Below are 17,118 nucleotides of genomic sequence, written 5' to 3'. Positions count from 1 at the left end.
TGAACATCAAAAGCCAATAAGTACCATTGCTCATTATATTTTCCAAAGTATTTCTCAAGGTGAAAAGAGACATGCACAGACACGCAAAGTAACGGTGACAAGAAAAAGCAGATGTACCAGACACATACCTGAGTTTCGTCTTCGCGGAGAGTCCAAGTCTTCTGTACCCACACCGTGCAATAACAGACAGAGACAAAGGAGATGGCAGTGAGTGTGTAACTCAGAAGAGAGAGACGGACACTGAAGGAAAAGCACCTCACACAGGTTTAGAAATATAATAGTACAGTGCACAAATAGTAATGCCACAGATGACACAGAATGAACAGGTACATAGAAACAGAGAGGACGGAGGGAAGATAGACCTGGCACACACAAGACTCAGGAGAAAATTATTAGGCATATAATTATGAGGAAATAAAGCCCCTTGATACAGTTTGGAAAAGTTGAGCAATTAATAACTAAAGTAAAGGAGACAAATAACACCGGGTTACAGAAATGCATACAAGTCTTACATTATATTAGCTAAATATATTTACAGATGTAATCGGAGTTAGGCCCATAGTTATCTGTGGAACTATTTGCCAAGCAACCTTCCAAGGTGTAATTAGAGACAGATAGCCAATGAGAAGCCTCTGTAAAAGTACAATTCATTTTAAAATAAGATTAAAAAAGACAGTTAACTAAGATGATGGGAGATGCATGTAATAGTAAAATTTGAAGCAAAGTCGCAGAAACACAATTAATTAGGAAGGATTCCATCACGGAGCAAAAACTACTTACACTGTTAGTACACTATAATTGGTGCTACACACCAATGGCTGGGGTTATTATAAAAAGTAGAGTTGAAATTGGTAATTATTCTACATTATGATGTAATACGAACAAGAATAAAATGTTTTACCCAATTCCCCACATAAACAGCAACAGGGTGAATCCAAGCAATTTGAACCACCTTGTTAGATGGATGGTGGAGTGAAAAGTGGGCTAAATCCGCACTACCTATGTGCCTCAAGTGTTAAAAAGGACCAGGAACCTCAAAAAGGTAAAGGACTTTACACACATGTAAATATGCTGTAAACCTTATACTGCATATAAAAAATATTTCTCTCTTTGCTCCAGAAATATAATACATGTATGTGCTCACAACTGTGTTGTTTTATGGCTTATATGGTAAATAAAATAGTAGTCCATCTGACCTTAGTATGCATATATAGAGATCCCAACTTAGTCAGTAACACTTTTTTGCAATCACGCGTATTACCAAAGTATTACTAATTAGTTTTAGTGTGCTGGCTGGTTATATTAAACTCAGCAATCCTACCGTGCTTTACTTAAGTAGATAGCACTAGGAAAATTAAGAACAGTTTCATACACTTTGCCAACAATCCAGATTCCACTTGACACTGACTTATGACCTAGATATGCTCATTCATGAAAACTTGTGCACAGGAAGCAGTCAAGAAAAAGATAACGTATAATTGGTTGCCATGGGCAACATTATCATTTTCATGTGGATGAGTTTTCATAAATGTCCTTGGAGAGTTTTGCACAATAACATTGAATCATGTGACTGAATCTCAATGTTTCACAGTTAGTAGAACTGAACCAAAATCCTGTCACCCACTGACTAGGAATAATAGGTAACGTTTCTGTATACATATTGTACTTTCATATATGTAGCTTTTCCTGCACTATGAAAAACAAAAATGACAATATACCATATAGATCAATCCAGCATATGTGGTGCACAGTCACCGTGGTGCTCCATATTTGTATGTCCATAGTGACCTTTATTTTGTATACAACATAAAGAGCTTATAAAACATGAAAACAAAAATGAACAGTCAGAACCAGAAGAAGCAAAAAAATATAAAACACACTTATTGATTACTAAATTACCTTTACAAAGCTCACATTTAAAGTCTTGCATTTAATATTTCATTTTCATCATTAAGATGACTGATGAGAAGATAAATAATGTTGGGAACATTTATGAAATGTGGCGAACAGGAAGTTGCTGTAACTCACAACAACCAGATTCAAAATTACTTCTTATTAGCACTCTTTTCATGTACACCAGGGGGTATATTTACTAAACTGCAGATTTGAGATGTTGCCTATAGCAACCAAACAGATTCTAATTATCATTTATTTAGTACATTCTACAAAATGACAGCTAGAATCTGATTGGTTGTTATAGGCAACATCTCCACTTTTTCAAACCCGCAGTTTAGTAAATATACCCCCTGGTCTCATTTTTCTGCTAAATTCTCAAATTCTGAGAAAAATCACAGGAATACAAGTGAAAAACTGTGGTCTTGGCATCTCTGAGTACTTTTAAGAAAGTTGAGTTTCAGCTTTCAGTCTCCATTTTTCTTAGTCTTGATTCAAAAGTAGAAATGTGTGTACTATGGAGAGACCAGTATTTTACAATACTGTAGTCTAGGCTTTTCTGCTTAGACCACCATTGTGAGCTGGCCAACATCCCACCATTTATCCAGGAAAAATGGGGGGGGGGGGGAATAAGCTCAACCCCCAATTGTCCAAATCCATCCAATCACAGTCCCTATCTGATAAAACCCCAGCTCCTTTTCTGTAAGCCCTGCCCCCATCAGGGTCCGTGAATCGCGACAGTCCTGCCAAAATCCAGGCTGTTGGGTGGTATGTGCTGGGATAGATAATAGATAATATTACCATATGTATATTATTTACTATATTAATGAAAATTAGAACAACACTAGTGACAAGGGCTCAATCAGGAACAAATATTGCAGATCTCCTCTTTGGTTATAAAATACATTTATTATGAAACTACTGTTGCTTAGAATATAGGACAATCAATAGAACCAGATGGAAAAATATCTCATGTGAATCTTGTTTGTGGTTTTGTAGTTCAAAAGGAAAATGCTTCTTCCCCAACTCTTTTCAAAACATGACAAAAATCTGTAGAAAATATGCAACTTTATTCATTTTTACTAATAGGTAAATTTGTGTTATTATGGGCAGTCACAAGTAAGTTTCCTGGTAAAATTAGGGGACATTTATTAAACCTTCTAAAAAAGAAAAAGTGGAGTTGTTGCCCATAGAACCAACAATCAGGTTCTAACTATTGTTTATTTAGTACATTCTAGGAAATGATAACTAGAATGTGATTGGTTGCTATAGGCAACATCTCCACTTTTCAAACCCGCAGCTTGATAAATTTACCCCTTCTAGATGTGGCATATTAATCACTAATTAATAGCACTAATTAGGGTTCCAGCAAATATAGTGTGTATATGTATGAAAACTGGTAGATGTGAAGACTCCTATCAACCAATCAGATCTTTGATTTTGTTTTCCAAAATGCCCTAGAAAATATGTGATATTTTTTATATATTTTCTGTGTCCTGAATTATCATATTGTCCCTTTTATCAGAACATAGAAGACACTAAAGGTTGGTGCTCCAGCAACAAGGGATGTGCACAATTATATGAAGATGTTTATTTAATATTACATTGTTTTTGTGGAGGAAAACTAATTTAAAAGGACATGTATCAGAAAACTGAATAATTTCTCATAGCAACGTTATTAAAGCAAATTAACATTTTTTTCAGTTTTGTTATTGTTTAATATTATGAAAGGATTAAAAAATTACCATTAAGTATTATTTGATTTGAATTCTAACTAGGCCTTTCCTGGTGTCCAATTGTATCATTTCATTGTAGAGCTGTTCTCATTTATCCAAAAGTTTGAATTGTTTTTAAAAAAATTCTTGAAATATTGGAGCTATGTTTCTGAAAATGGGTGATATAAAACACTCCCTCTCATGGTCTATACCTAGGCTTAGAAGAGAACATGATGAACACACTCATTATAAAATCAGACACCAGCAACAGCATAATGAAAATTCTAAAAAATGAGCTGTGAGTATAGGATCATATAGTGAGGCCAGAATAATCTATTTTTTCCTTTTTGTTATTCTAAACAATTACTAAATTTAAAAAGGTAATATTTTGTTGTAATTTATGTATTAACAGTTTTTATGTAGCACCTACATATTACGTAGAACTTTGCAGAGACTATTTAGCCATTCACATCAGTCCCTGCACCAGAGGAGCTGACATTATATATATTTCTTACCACACAGACACACACACTGGGGTTAATCTTGTCAGAAGCCAGTAATCTACTAGTAATGAAAATATATTATTTATTTTTCAATTTTGTAATAGATATCCTTTGTTATTAGTATAGCACCAATCATATTACACATCGCTACACAGAGAATATGTAGTTGTTCACATTACTCCCTGCCCCATTGGAGCTCACAATCTAAATTCCTTACCCCACACACATACAGATTGGGGTCCATGTTGTCAGAAGCCAAATTAACCTACCAGTATGATTTTGGAGTATGGGTGGAAACCGGAAAACACGCAAACACAGACAGGACCCTGGTCAGAATCAAACTTTTGACCCCAGCACTGTGAGACAGCAATGCTAACCACTGTGCTGTTGCCCTTAAACATATGTTCCTGTTTCGTTGAAGAAACTTTAAGTTTTTCCCTACAAAATGCCCCACATTAATAAATAATTCAGCAAGTGTGAGGAAAGTCTGGTATATTTCAAGGGTAAGCTAAATTATCAGTATTGCCAAAGCAACTGTTGGCAATACTGACCTTACAGCTGACAGCGATGATATCATTCTGAATTAGAATTCCACAGCTCTCTGGTATGACACTACAAAATAATGAAAACCTAATATAAAATACAAGAGCCATAATGCATTTTAAGGTGTTGAAAGATAAGACTGTCCAACTATATTTTTAGCAGAGCCAAGAATTTCCTTATTCCAAAATAATTTCATAATTCCTTTGTTCTCTTGTGTCCTAAAGTTTGAAATTTGGATAATTTTTTTTTTTATTGAAATATTGGAGCTCTTTTTCTGAAAAGGGATGATAGACAACACTGAGTTAGAGGTCTCACTCGCACGGACTACGCCTAGACATTTCACACCAAGGTGAGAAGCGGCATGATGAACACACTCAGTACAAAAGCATGAGCTCCCCTGCACGCTGTTTGCAAGCCTCATGCTTTCAAGGTGGTTTTACAAAACCCTGACAAACCTGGCTGAGAATGGGGTTTCTTTTTCGGCAATTGTTTGTCATCGTTTATTGCACCATTCACCTTTCTTTGCTGGTCTTCCCAAGTAACTTCTAGCATAAACCAAGAGAAATTAAAACTTGTCAGAAAAACAACAGCAAGTGTACATAACACAAAGCCTCACAACATATTGGGGGGAGGGGGGAGAGCTACATTTGGAAAGGAGAAGTGAGGAGACGGAATTTGGATAAGAAAGACGTTTTAGGAGGTAGTTTTTTAAAAATATATAAATGAACATTTTAATGTTTTTAATAGCAATCCTTGAAAATTGTTGGTATATTTAATGTATATGTTTTGTTTTGTTCAAATATCGGAGCATTTTAGAAAGCTGCAGCAGTAGTTTTGTAGTCAGTGACATATTATTAAGCATATTAAAGGAACCCTATTTCTATTCACTCACTTCTATTATATTGTTTACATTTTGTTTTTTTAATTTGCAATTTATTTCAACACAAAAAAAAAAAAGATATTGTTTCATGATGATCTTCACAATTTTGGCTAGTTTTATAACAATCCTATTGTCATCAATGAAAAGGTTTTGAAGACGGCGCTGTAAGTAAAGTGATGGTAACGAGTTCCTATTGAATTAATATGACGAATATTGGTCCAGATAATAAAATGACTGTGTGTAGGTTGACAGATCCGCGTCAAAAATGATTAGAATTATAATAAAACACTGCAATAAAAATTGTGAATTTAGGTAATGAAATAAATTGCAAAGTTTTGTTCAATGTAATGTTGCATTCTACAATATGTAAAAACAGGTATATATTTCTGATAGTTTCTCTTTATTTACACGTATGCTAGGCTTATTGTAACTATAGAAGTAAAATGGAGGCCTTCAGATCTCAAATCCAGCAAACTATATTACCACAACATTTGACAGAGAATTATGCTGGCCAACGCAACGGGGTCTATTTAGTGACAAATGTTGTGTGCTTTGTCCCGGCACACAATCAGATATCAGATTTAGCAGCCTAGTATAGTCATATATCTGCTAATTAGACTCACAAAGTGGTGTCCTGTTTGGATGAAATAACCACTCCACTGTATCGCTCAATAGCAAAACCACTGCTACTGATTGCGTAAAATAAAACCATACTGTATTAGTATCTGGAAAATCACTACATGCCTAAAGATATATACAAACACATGCACAAATCACCAACACACCGTGACGGCAGCCATCTTGTGAGCCCAACAAATGCTCATGAGAATGCAGCCTACTAAATGCCCAAAGACTAAAATATAATCAACATAAAATATATGAGAAGTACCCCCCTTACTGAGAACTATACTGATATTACAAGTCACAGAAACCCATCATACCCTTATAGTGTATTTTACAGTAGGGGGTGTGTTGTTTATAATACCTCATGGAAAAAAGTACGGGGCTAGTGCTGGGTGTACAGTAAACAGCATAACGTGTGGCTGAGGTTACTTATACAGAGGAAGAAATGAATAAAGCAGATTAGGAGCAGTTATTGTTCAAATCTAGGGATTGTTGTGACGTATATTATATTTGTTACTCTCAGGCATGGATGAGGTATGTTCAAACAGGGCCACCGTAGGCAAAGAGATGATCATCTATGATGGTGAGTGATAACAGATGATGACAAAGAGAAATATATCTTTCACAGCTATCTATTCTAGAATTCACCCTACGCCTACATTATATAACCCTTTGGGGGGTATTCAATTGTTAACATTAATGCAAAAAAATGAGCGCTCAAAAAATATTACCGTTTATACGGTAATATTGCGTGCGAAAAGCGTTAATACAGTAGTTTACTCGCCGCTCAGGGAGCTGCGAGCTGAAATTCCGCGAGTAATTACCGTATTAACGCTAAGATTTTTTGAGCCCTCGTTTGAGAGCGTTAACGCTAACAATTGATTACCCCCCTTTGAATTCAATTGTTGATCATAGTTCTCCTACATCAATTGTGTAAAAAAAAAAGGGGTTGGCTACAGCGGTAAAACTATTACACTTTAATAAAAAAAAGAAGAGAAAAAACATGCACGAGAGGTCAAATGATTGACTTGACTTATGACATGCTGCAAGCTCTAAAGCAGGCCTGTCCAACCTGCGGCCCTCCAGGTGTTGTGAAACTACAATTCCCAGCATGCCCTTCCAGCTATCAACTGTTGTCTACTGGCAAAGCATGCTGGGGCTTGTAGTTTCAAAACACCTGGAGGGCCACAGGTTGGACAGGCCTGCTCTAAAGTGATATAACGGTTGGGGTGGATTTATCAAACCTTCTAAGACGGAAAACTAGAGGTGTTGCCCATAGCAACCAATCAGATTCTAGTTATCATTTATCTAGTGCATTCTAGAACATGAGAGCTAGAATTTGATTGGTTGCTATGGGCAACACCTCCACTTTTCCTTTTTAAAAAGTTTGATAAATCTACCCCTTAGTCCATTATAACTGGTTCTTGGTGAATTATTAGGCTGCATTCTCATTCCTATTGGTTCAGCAACAAAAGGCTGCCTACGCTATGACATTAAGCAAGTACTGTATCTTATGCCATATTGTCACACAATAACTACAACTTAAGCAGGGTTGTTAGACAATAACTACAACTTAAGCAGGGTTGTTAGACAATAACTACAACTTAAGCAGGGTTGTTAGACAAACACCTGACTGGACAACTTGTAGCTCTATTCACAATCTCGCACAACACAGTTTGTATTCAAAAGTCTCCAAGCTGGATAATGGTCAGCCTTCACTAATAAAAACTGACATAGGGCAGCATTGCAGCAGTGTGACCTATAACCAAATGATATGTTATACCTGCCCATAAAATATGTTAGTCCTACCGAGTGAATTTAGATTCTGCACATGATACATAATGCACTGTATAAATATATAGCTGCACACGGTCATCATAATTGCTCAGAGCACTTGTAAATTAATGGAAAAAAATTGCTAATCATTTGTCACCAATAACTTTGGCAAAAAATGACATGAAATTTTACAAACTGAATAAATTCTGCTGTAATGTGGAACAAAATGTGGCGAATATGCAAATGTTGTCTGTAATCTCTGTGGATAGAACAAGTGACCACACATTGTATATGTGTTTCCCGATGTAATTCATATCTGTATAGTGTACAGTATCTTCTTACATGACCATGTTCATCCTGTACACAATAAGCTAATCTACAATTCCATAAATATAAATAAAATGAAAATTACAAAAGCAATAATTAAATACTTAAACATGTTCTGCTTCATCTGTATACTCTGTGACGGAAAATACAGAAAAAATGGGGTTGGTATGCCTTTAAGATATCCAACCAATGAAATACTGAATAGCTGCAATGCTACTACAAAATGTAATATAGACCTGAGTAATTGCAAAACTACTGACTTCTGCACCTGTATTACTTCCTAAAGAGTCTCTCTGTAATGTAGGAACTTGATGGATAATGGATAAAGAGAACTAACTCTTTCTTAAAATCAGTGGTTTACTTTGATACACTTCTGGCCATTTTCAACTGTCTTTTCTTATTTCAATGTTTAATCAAACCAATCATAGAAATTCCTAAAATGCTCTCAAATCTAATTGAAACAATTGTTAATAATGTATACATTCATTACAAAGCACAGAAATAATAACAAACAATACACATGAATAAATGGCAATCCATTACTGAATTACCAATACAACACTTCTGTAATCTTGAGAATGAGCAATCATTGGAAGAATTATGCACATGATCTCATCATTACTTAATCAAACTCTGATTCAAATTTTATGAATTTCTATAATTGATTTGATTATTCATTGACAGAAAAGCTGCATTTCTTTCGATAAAAACGGATTGTGTCTTATTCAATAATGAGCACTGAGGTGACTATGTAAATGCCAAATGTGTCCATTAAAATGATAGCTAGGACCAAACATTAAAGAAATAGAGTTTACAAACATATATATGTAAATGTCGGGAACTTATCAGGAATGAAGATATTTCCGATGAAGCTGTAGATTTACTAAAATGTAGGTGCAGGTGTTTCCCATAGCAACCAATCAGATTCTAGCTATCATTCTTTAAAATGTACTATATAAATGATAACTAGAATCTGATTGGCTGCTATAGGCAACACCTCCACTTTTCTTTTCAAAACTTTTAGTAAATCTACCCCTAAAACACAAGGTGCAAGCAAATGTCTCAAGTTTGTTAGTTTCTTCATTGTCTACAAATAATGTACATTGAACAGGTCAAACTGGTGGACAGTGAACAAGGAAATGGCACAGAATTTCCTAAAGAATTGGCCCACGGATTGTGCTATGGGACATTTATTGAACAGTTTCCCAAACGTTCCATGCATTACAAAGAATACCAGTACAGAGCAAATTAATTTAAAACGCCCATATAAATGTGTTCTTATTGTTTGAGCCTATTTAAGTATGTACAAGTGTCTATAAAGTGCATGATGTTGACCAGGATTTTAGATCATCTGAGATGTGATCCCATTGTGACTGCTAGCTGTGCAGATCCCACAAAATCATGTCTGCTTGTTATGTCGTACCCGGCCTTAAGCTGGGTACACACTACAGAATTTTCCACCAACTTTTTACGCCAATCGATTTTACATGCGATCTATGGTCCGATCGTTCGGTCCATGGACTGCATACACACTAGCCTTGTTTTCGATAATAAAGGGAAGAGCGGACGTCTCGTTAGTGACTTTTTACAGCCATGTTGTCATGAGCAATTATTGTAATTTCGTACTCACTGTTGTGGATCGGTCGGAAACTTATACACACTACACGACAGAAAGGAGATTGGAACGAAAATATTAAACGGTACGACCAACCAAATGAGGCGACAATCGTCCATTTGGGCAGACTTTCGACCATCGTGTCACTACACACACTGACCCGACTTTTGAACGAGCGGTCGTATGTCGGCTGGTTGAGCCGATTATTGGACAAAAACCCTGTAGTGTGTACCCAGCCTTACTACAGGCACTTACCAAACTGCTGTCATTTAGCTGCTTCTTTGACTCCCATTTTATTATTAAGTTCCTCAAAAGAGATGATAAGGTCTAAATAATGTTTAATGTTGTCCAAATTCAGCCTTGTTTTGTTTTTCAGTGTAAACAAATACACTCCAAGTGCTTTATTTGCATATGTATATTCCCATTATAAATGCCAGTTTATGTCACCTATTTACACCCTAGAAAAGTTTCCCAGTCAAATCCACATTTATTTATTTAACTATTAGGATGATTTTATGTTTTGTCTGAAACTAAACATGTGTACCTAGCTTTCATCACATACATATATATTACATGAGCATAAATGAGATACAGAAGCAAGACACTAAAGGAGACTCAAAAGTGTCACAAACTCGCTATATATCTGCTTCTACAATGGCACTAAACTGAGCCACTGTAAATAATCCCTGTAGTGTCTGTATTTATCTACCTGTAGTGTCTGTATCTATCTACCTGTAGTGTCTGTATCTATCTACCACAGTACTGACCAAGGAATATTTTATCTGACAACAGCATAGTTCTGATTCCATTGTTTAGACTAAGATACCTGCAATGAGCAGGATGAGAAAAAAGTGAAAGCAATATCTTGCCTTTATCCCACCGGAAACTTATCAAAATATGCTGTAAAAATCAAATTGCCATCCTCAAGCTCTGTGTAGTTTGTTAATTCATATGTTTCTCCCAACGCATTTCCATTTAGAAATCTTTCTTAAAATTGAAATGCATTGTTGGGGGACAGTACACACGTGAGTCAAAGTGTAGGCGATCCACTAAAACAACTAAGTGGGTTTTTTGCTTCTTCACGTGCATATCATCTACTCTGTGGTAGGTGTCCATCCATATGTGTGCTGGAGTATATCAATATCACTTTTCATGGAAGATAGCTCCATATGTGAAGTTAGTTTGAATTTCAATAAAGCAGAATGCACTATTTGTGCTAATTTTTATGATTTGTTTATTTAAACAGAGCTGAATAACAGAAACATTGACACTGAAGCTTGAGAAGATATACATATTGTGACAAAGAGAATAAAGCAGGGAGATTCTACTAAGGATATATACCCGCTGCCTTTCTTCAATTACATGTGTATTTGTTTTTCTTTTTGGAATATAATTATATTATCAAAGAGCTCAGCAACGAAGAAAAAAAAAACAACTTGAGGAACGCAATTAGTATCAAGCACTTTAATTTCTTTTGGTGAGGCCACCTGTGGAATTGTGGGGCTTTTTTTTGCGAATATATATTGTTTGAAGAAATTATTATATGCTATTGTTTTAGTTTGGGATGTATTATTCATTTTATGTCATCATTAGCACCACTTCTGCACCTAATTTTGTGTTAAAGTGTCAAACATTTTGAGCTCACGTTTGGGTCAGAGTCAGGGCACTGAGGGCTGCTTATGATTGTTTGAGGCGATTCACTTTAAGTTCTTGTGTACTAATCTCACCCATTGTTTAGCCTAATAAAGCCCAGTCGTCTAATCAGCAGGCGACCTTCAACTAAGAGACTTAATCAGATAGTTCTTCAAGGTGTAGGATACCAGACGCGTGTTCTATGCTCTAGTTTGAATATGTCAAGTACATTTCAGTTTAAGTTCTTAGTGTAAAGATCCTGGCTGGTTGACAAAATTGTTCTAGGGCCAGTTATTAGTTTCATGGGCATGAAAATCACCTATAACACATCATAACATTCACTCATAATGTTTGACATGGACTTGTGCTTGGGAAGTCCATGTCAAACATTACTTATTAATTAATAAATGTCCCCCCATTACTCAATGGATTTCTAAATGGGTGAATTCAAATGGGGTTATACGGAACAAAACAAAAAATCTTGCCGCAATAACCCTTTTTTTTGTAGTGAAGTCAAAACTGAACCATGTATACTAAATACCTTGTAGAAGTGTCACTCAGAGCCTTGTAGAACTCAGTCGGTTTTGGCAGGGGAAAGGTAACATTCTTTTTACGACTTGTTTTTGCAGCATGGATTACATTTAGGACAGTAATTTGTTTAAGATTTTTGGCCTACAAATAATTTTCTACAGCTCACATTTTATTGGCTTTTATGTCAGTTAGTAAAAATCACCGCAAACCTAATTGCTATCACAATAAAAAAAACACACTAAGTATTGACTACATATTTCACTACATAATAGTCCTCAATGGTAAGATAAGTACAGTTTGTATTATATTTATGACTCAAGTGTCAGTTTGTTTAAAAAGCATATTAGTGATTGGATTAAAATGTAGGCAAGTAAAATAAAGGATCAAGGATTAGGTCACCAGGATGCTGTGACTTACAGTACCTCCAACAAGTGCACCACTATCATATACTATCATTCATCTTCACTGATCACTGACAAAACAGCTATGTACTGCCCTCTCCTGGTGGTTTTTGAGTAATGTTTTTAAACTAAGTTGAAGTCTTACTTATTAGATAGCAACACATGTTGCAATAAAATTGAAAATAGTGCTCAGGTTTTCTAATATTTTGCTACCTCAGGAAGTGGAGTAAATTTATTTACCTTTTCATCCAAGACACTGATCATTCACTGCCTGCATTTTTGTGTCACCCCCATCAATGCTGCTCCTAGACAGGGCTAGCGCTGCCATCTCCAATGTCCCCCTGCCGGAGTTTGTGCATGCTGCTCTTGGGCTTCATTGCACATGCACTGTGATATCAAGGAGCCACATATTTTTTCAGTGGATTTACCATGTTGGGATTTAGCCCAGCTCCTAGATACACTGATCAGGAGCAGGTTGCAGTGACAGCAGGAGGTATGAGGAGAGTATGAATATTCATACTATATAAAGACGTCAAATAATATTAATAAATACATACACAGGTCCTCCTGCATTCACATTCTCTCTTAAAGTAAACCCTGTACCAATGGGTGGATTCAGCCGGTTTCGACCGGTTCGCCAGAAGAGATACCTAATTTTAGGCTTGGATCGGCAAACCGGTGACTACAAGCTGAGTCCACCCATTTCGTTGGTGGGGGGAGCAGGCTCCTTGAAAAAAACAAAAAAAACCCTCACTTGCGGCATTGGCACTCCTTCTACCTGCTTTGCACGCACTGAATGTCGGGCGTGACGTCGTCACGTCACGACCGACATTCAGTGACGAGCGACACAGAGAGGAGTCTGCGGCAAGCAAGTAGACAGAAGAGAAGGAGGGAAGAAAAGAAAAGAGAAGAAAGAAGCCGATAGAAAAGGTAAGTGAAGGAACGGAAATAAGGGATAGTAAAGGCAGCATGGCAGAGTGTGAAGGGGACAGCAAAGGCAGCATGGCAGAGTGTGAAGGGGGGCAGCAAAGGCAGCATGGCAGAGTGTTTTGAGGGGCAAAACACATTTTTGTATACATAAAACAGTCATTAGAGCAGAGAACCGGTTGTTAATTATTTGAATTCCACCACTGCCCTCTACATTATACACATATAAAATGTTAATGAGGGGTTCTGTGACCATGCAAATTGCATTACCAGAAGCGGACAGACACAAATAGTACACTGTTTTTGTGACCACAGCTTCTGCAAGGCCAACTACAGTTTCAAAGAAATTACTTTTTAATGGGATCCAGGCCACAGCCATGTATTTAGAACTAGAGATGCTCAGGCTCGGTTCCGAGAACCGAACACACCCGAACTTAGCAGATCCAAGTACCGAGCCGAGCCGGCTCAGTACTTTTGCGCGCCCTCAGAACTGAAAATGAGGCAAAATGTCATTGTTACGTCGTCGGATCTCGCAATTTTTGGATTCTATAAGTACCGCCCTCCAGGGCAATCCAGCGACACAGAAGGGGTAGCACAGTTCTTGGCAGTCTCTAGTGCAGTTGGGCAGCATCGTAGGTAGAATAGAAAGAGAAGGGGTAGCAGTGTTCTTCAAAGTCTACAGTGACATTCAGGAGAGCTCCATTGCTCAATTGCTAATTGTCATTGCTGAAATAGAAATAATAGGTCTGGCAGGCTTGGTCTTCTAAATATGCAGTCTTTGTTTGAAAGTGTATGAAAATAATATTGTGACCTGTTAGGTGGTCAAACTGAATGCAAATGACTTGAAATTAGTGTTATTGAGGTTAATAATAAAGTAGGGGGAAAAAACCCCCAAAAATATGTGATTTTAACAAAAAAAATAGGGATTTTAGAAAAAAAAAATTGGGATCCAAAACCAAAACACGAAGTTAATCCAGAACCAAAACCAGAACACAGGGGTCAGTGAACATCTCTATTTAGAACACAATGGAGCTCCTTTACAATTGAAAGTATGTCACTTTTGTTTGTGTAAGACAAACATTTCTGTACTGCGCACAAGCACTGTAAATTCATACACAGACGTCTGTATTACATTATTGTGTATCACTGACATACACCTAGAGAGGCGGAACGGAGCGAGCAAGCATACGGCGTGTTCACATAACTGACAATGACATGTGGACACATAAAGGATACACCTGTTATCTCGCTTTACATATTTGACATTTAAATTTGGACTACTGCAGGAAAGAAGATTCCCATTTGATTTTTAATGGAAAAAACAGCAAATGTCTGTATTTAATTTAATAATAATAATTCTATTCATATAGCACTTTTCTCCCAATCAGCCTCAAAGCATTTTAAGTAATTTAATTTGTGTTTAATTACATTTTACATAGAAAATGTAATTATTGCAATTAATTATAATTAATGCAATTATTAGTAACTATTCTCTGTTGTGTGTCTGATACATCATTATTATATTGTGTACCCATAGGGTAATGGGATGTTAACACTTACTACTAAGCTACTGTTTATGAGTGGATGCAACTTGAGTTGTGTCGGACTCAACATAAGCAATAAATACACATTGTTATGTGCGTCTTTTCTACATACACTTACAGCACACAGGCGTTCATATCTGAATGAGCCCCAATATGTGGCCCATCCCATTGGACGGCAGCGCCTTATGACATAGTAGTCTAAAGCTATATTAATGATGTCACAGCTGTTCAATTATACCTGTAAATTATAACTGTAAACATCACTACTTATGATGATAAATCTTCAGTATATTTATAATGTATTAATGTCCCTTGTGTAATATATTACTGTATAGAAGGGGTAATGCTATGATATTAACTCAGTAATATAATATAGTGCGATCTTTATGTATTTTAGTTATCTACTGTAAATTTTGTAAATGTTCATTGTTTCATAGTTTGAATAAAAATAGTCTCAACTAGATACCTACATAAGAATAAGGGAACAAGTTTTTCAGTATAACTTATGACTACACACAGTGGTGGTGGCTATTTTGTGGGATGAACCATTTTTCATGAGAATGCAGCCTACTGAATTTGCTAGGGATCTACAGACATCACTGAGGCACAAGGCACTTTTGTGCCTCATGGCTCAGTGATGTTTCAAGTGCGCAGGCTGCGCTCTCAATAATACTGGATCAACTCACCATACAGCTGTCTCCACTGGGCAAAGGGTACATTTTAAAGGGGAGGTCAAACAAGCATTTTACAAATAGATCACAACACGCTATGAAACAGAACACACCCTACACATATGAAAATGGTAAAGGGGAAGTATTGAATACTATGACACAATTATTATTCAATGACTTGTGTAGGAAGCCTTTTTCAGCTAACATAATAGTTTCCCAGACAGTATTTGTAAACTAATACTAGCACTAATAATAATAATAATAATAATAATAATAATAATACTACATGATGACAAAGAAGTACATTTCTTAAACCTTCTAAAAAGGAATAGTGGAGGTGTTGCCTATAGCAACCAATCAGATTCTAGATATCACATTTATCTAGTACATTCTAGAATATGATTGGTTGCTATGGGCAACAAATCCACACTGTTGCTATGGGCAACAAATGACGATGTAGTTTAATGTGTGCTCATAATTCATGTGAACATGGGAAAAGCTCATGTAGGGCAGATTTTAGGGTTCTTGTATCCCAAGAAAAAGTGTCTACAAATACTAAGTAAAAAATCCTGAGCTTTTGAAAGTGATGGTATCCAGTTTTTGGGAGTGCACAGTTACCAGCTGCACAAGGTCCTTCCTTCTGATCAAATGACATTGGCAGTGGAGACATCACTGTCTTGATACCCAAGAAAATGCATTTAATATAATGTTCTCAATGTATTGATATACTTCCCCATTAAAGATGGAATGAGCTCAGGTTTATTAATATAACATAAATCCACTAACTACAGCAGTAACTGACCTTTTCTCCCATTTAGAGGTGGACTTTGCAGTTTCTCCTCATAATCTTTATAACATCAAAAATAGACAGTGATTATTAATGTATAATGTTACAGCATGGGGTGAAAACAGGCACATGACGTACAGTACAAACACAGCTATACACAAAAGAAAGAAAACCAGAAGGGTCACGTATATAGCTAAGACAGACACAAATGTAGGTGGTAATGTGAAGTGGCACCTATGCATTTAGCCTTCCCAAGTAAATAAGACAGTGATGGGCAACTGGTACACTTCATGGGCTGCATGATATGGCCCTCTAACCTTCAAAAGGGCCGCACATTACCTTTAATCTCAGTAATAATTTAAAATAATACATTTAATGAAAGAAAGAGACACCTCTCTGTAATAACAGATCTGTGGGCTGCAGGTAAGGGCTCGGAGGGCATCATGCTCCCCTGTGGAATCCTGTTGCCCATCACTTCTCTAACAACATATGAAGGAGGAGGACTCCATAAACTGCATTAATAGAAAACTGTATGTCCATCTTCAACTGACTGCAGAAAGGAACTTGATCTGTGAATAATTCAGCAATAGGAATCGGGCAGCTATCGGCATTTGGAGGTTACAGCAGATGTTCTGTCTCTGTAACGGCTCAATGCGATCAAAATCTTTTCCTAGTTACCAGGGACAACTGTAACTGTGAGCCGAGCAGTGTAAGTGTTAGTTCTGCAGAAGCGTACTCTGATTGGCATT

The 17,118-nt window shown here is 36.5% G+C and overlaps 1 protein-coding gene across 26 annotated transcripts in view; it reads right to left on the bottom strand.

Annotated features, from left to right (window-relative positions):
• Positions 1 to 17,118, bottom strand: part of RIMS2 (regulating synaptic membrane exocytosis 2) — a 506,258-nt gene that overhangs the window by 103,602 nt on the left and 385,538 nt on the right. For 17 of the 26 annotated variants that reach the window (XM_075213921.1, XM_075213923.1, XM_075213924.1 and 14 more), the window contains 3 exons: positions 16,385 to 16,429; positions 5,110 to 5,199; positions 129 to 161 (listed from right to left, as the gene is read on the bottom strand). The exons of 5 other annotated variants lie outside the window; for them this stretch is intronic. In XM_075213921.1, coding sequence (XP_075070022.1) covers positions 129 to 161; positions 5,110 to 5,199; positions 16,385 to 16,429 — 168 coding nt within the window. The remainder of the gene's footprint in view (positions 1 to 128; positions 162 to 5,109; positions 5,200 to 16,384; positions 16,430 to 17,118) is intronic. 4 more of the 26 variants (XM_075213931.1, XM_075213938.1, XM_075213927.1 and 1 more) reach the window with 3 other exon arrangements.

The sequence above is a fragment of the Mixophyes fleayi genome, chromosome 5 (assembly GCF_038048845.1).
Source record: "Mixophyes fleayi isolate aMixFle1 chromosome 5, aMixFle1.hap1, whole genome shotgun sequence".
In the NCBI taxonomy this organism is placed as follows: Eukaryota; Metazoa; Chordata; class Amphibia; order Anura; family Limnodynastidae; genus Mixophyes; species Mixophyes fleayi.
The sequence above is the reverse complement of the archived record's forward strand: the minus strand, read 5'-3'. Positions and strand labels throughout refer to the sequence as shown.